A 2461-nucleotide genomic window follows, 5' to 3' on the forward strand; every position below is an offset into this window, starting at 1 on the left:
TGGACAGCTCTGTCCTCAAGCCCATTTGTGCCCTTGGATCAGCTTCCAATTCCATCCCAAACACCTCCCTGCTCCTCACAGCCCCAGAAATGAAGGTGTGGGTAACTCCAGGGAATTTGGAGTTTGGCAGAATTGAGGGAGGAGAATTTAACTTCCAGCAGAGAGGGAGCACATCCATCCCAAACTGCCTGAGCAAAGCAATCCCTCTCCTGCTCCCAATTCCTCGGCCATCCCACCTCGTGTTCCTCCAGGAGCACTTTCTCACCAATCAATTTTATTTTTTATCTGCTGTTATTATTCCTGGATCAATAAAGCACAGAACTCTCATATTCCTATAAAATGGATTCCTCACAGCGTTTTAGTGCCCCATTTCCTCAAGGTCAGACTGCATTTCACCAAAAGCACTTTAAACTCAGCTTTGGGTTTCAGTTCTCGAGCACACAGAGACACCCAGAGTTTCTTGAGCACACAGAGACACCCAGAGTTTTTCTCTCTGATAATTTAGAGTGCTCTGCCTGCCCTAAATCCCCAAACCCCATTACCTGGAGGAATGGACAGTGTGGCTGATGGTCACCACGTATCCAGCCCCTCCCACGTCCAGGTAGGGCCCSGTGAAGGTGATGAGTCCTGGGTTAGCCACGGCATGCAGGTACCTGAGGRAAACAACAGAAATGTTCAGAATTGTCCTGGTTTTACTCAGTCTGATTTGTGGTGGTGGTCTGATTTGAGGGATGGGACCAAAAACCACAAAGATGGCTCCTGTGAGAAAGTTCTAGAAGCTTTTTCCTTCTTCTCCAGCAAAAGGAGCCCTTCCCGTGCAGGAAGGCATGGGGGGTAGAGAGGGATGACCTGAGAAAGAGATGGGTCCCTGGAAAGGATAACAGGTGTCTTAAAATGTCCATTTTTATTTTCTAAATTGTAAATTTTTCCCTATCTTTGTTCCCCTCCCCCGTGCAGTAGCATTCTAAGTAGTTTTTAGTAATAAATTTATTTTGCAAGTTAAGTTATTCAGCCTGTCTGATCATTTTGTGGACCATATACATATCTTTCTCTCAGTTTTGTTATGTTATCTAAAAGCCATAAATTTTAGTGTTAATTGGGCTTTTGCTCTCCTTTCTGCCTCTCTGGTGGGGGGGGAGGGAACGTCGTTGGGTGCTTTTGGCTTTTGGCCAATTCAAACCATGACATTTTTGGTGCATTGGCCGGGAAAAGAAAAAAATGGGTTTAACCCACAAGAAGAATCAATGCCAAATTCTGTAATTCATACAGAATCCTTATGTTCCCAAAATAACAAACACTGAATTCTGCACACTGTCAACAACAGCCACCAAATTCATGGGTTTTAAAATCAACCAAGTACCTAAGCAAGGCTGGGATTTAAACCCAACCCAGACTGGCTCAATAAATGGTCCCCCAGTACATCCAGCTGCATGAAAAAAACTCAGTTTCCTTCTGCACAGAACACATTTTGTGTCATTTCAGACATTTCCCCCCAAAACAATACAGGATTTGGTGCCAGAGTCTCAAACTCAGAGCAAACACTGGCAAAATGAGGAGGAATGACAGAAATGAGGAAAGAAAATGSAGAAATTTCAGATAGTAATTATAAATTACAACTTCTGAAAACTTTGAGCAGCATAAAACAAGCCATAATCTTTGAAATCCCTTCCTACTGTCATAACAAAGTTGGTAAAACTTTTGGAAATGCTTTTCCATACGAAAAAGTGATCACTTTGCTTCTCCTTGCCCCAGAGCACCAACCCATGTCTGCTTTATTCTCAGTGTTTTATTTGCATCWTCTTCCCACAGCACCACAAATTTGGCTTTATATCAAACCCAGGACACAATCCCGGATCTTTTGTAAATCTTGGATTGGAAAAGTCAGTGAAACATAAAAGTGAAAAAAAAATCCAACTCAAACCAATCCCCAAACCAAGAATAAAAATCAGTTGGGAGCTTTGAAAGCAGAGACATGGGATTGTAAAGGTGCACTTTGGAAAATTAGGAAAATCCTGAGGAAAAGCCATGGGGATGGTTATTTCCAAAAAGGCTCCAAAATGAACAACCACCAAGGGCCAAGGAGCTCAAACGCTCCTGAAGCAGATAATCCCTGAAGGCGATGCTCATTTTCTGAATATTTATGTTCCCATCTGCCATAGCTGGGCTATGAAACATCAACAATCCCGTAAGAGAAAAAGGCTTGAAATTAGAGCCAGAAAATGTTTGAACTGACTGTATTTAAGCTCTGAGGCTTTTCACCAGAATAAAAATAATTTTAACAAAAAAAMCCAAAACAAAACAGAGCCAACAAAAAACACCCCAAAAAACCCACAAAACTAACAAAAAATTTTTAAAAACCACAGACACCACCAAAAAAAAAATCCAGTCAAACCAGTAAATGTTTGAACTGGCTGAATTTAAGCTCTGAGACTTTTTACCATGATGAAAACATTTTAACAAA

At 41.6% G+C, this 2461-nt stretch overlaps 1 protein-coding gene across 1 annotated transcript in view; it reads right to left on the bottom strand.

Annotated features, from left to right (window-relative positions):
* Nucleotides 1-2461, bottom strand: part of CACHD1 (cache domain containing 1) — a 90923-nt gene that overhangs the window by 13012 nt on the left and 75450 nt on the right. Inside the window, exon 16 of the mRNA XM_057370426.1 lies at nucleotides 543-653. Coding sequence (XP_057226409.1) covers nucleotides 543-653 — 111 coding nt within the window. The remainder of the gene's footprint in view (nucleotides 1-542; nucleotides 654-2461) is intronic.

The sequence above is a fragment of the Malurus melanocephalus genome, unplaced genomic scaffold (genome assembly GCF_030028575.1).
Source record: "Malurus melanocephalus ecotype Western Australia unplaced genomic scaffold, MMel_1.1 scaffold_125, whole genome shotgun sequence".
Classification (NCBI taxonomy): domain Eukaryota; kingdom Metazoa; phylum Chordata; class Aves; order Passeriformes; family Maluridae; genus Malurus; species Malurus melanocephalus.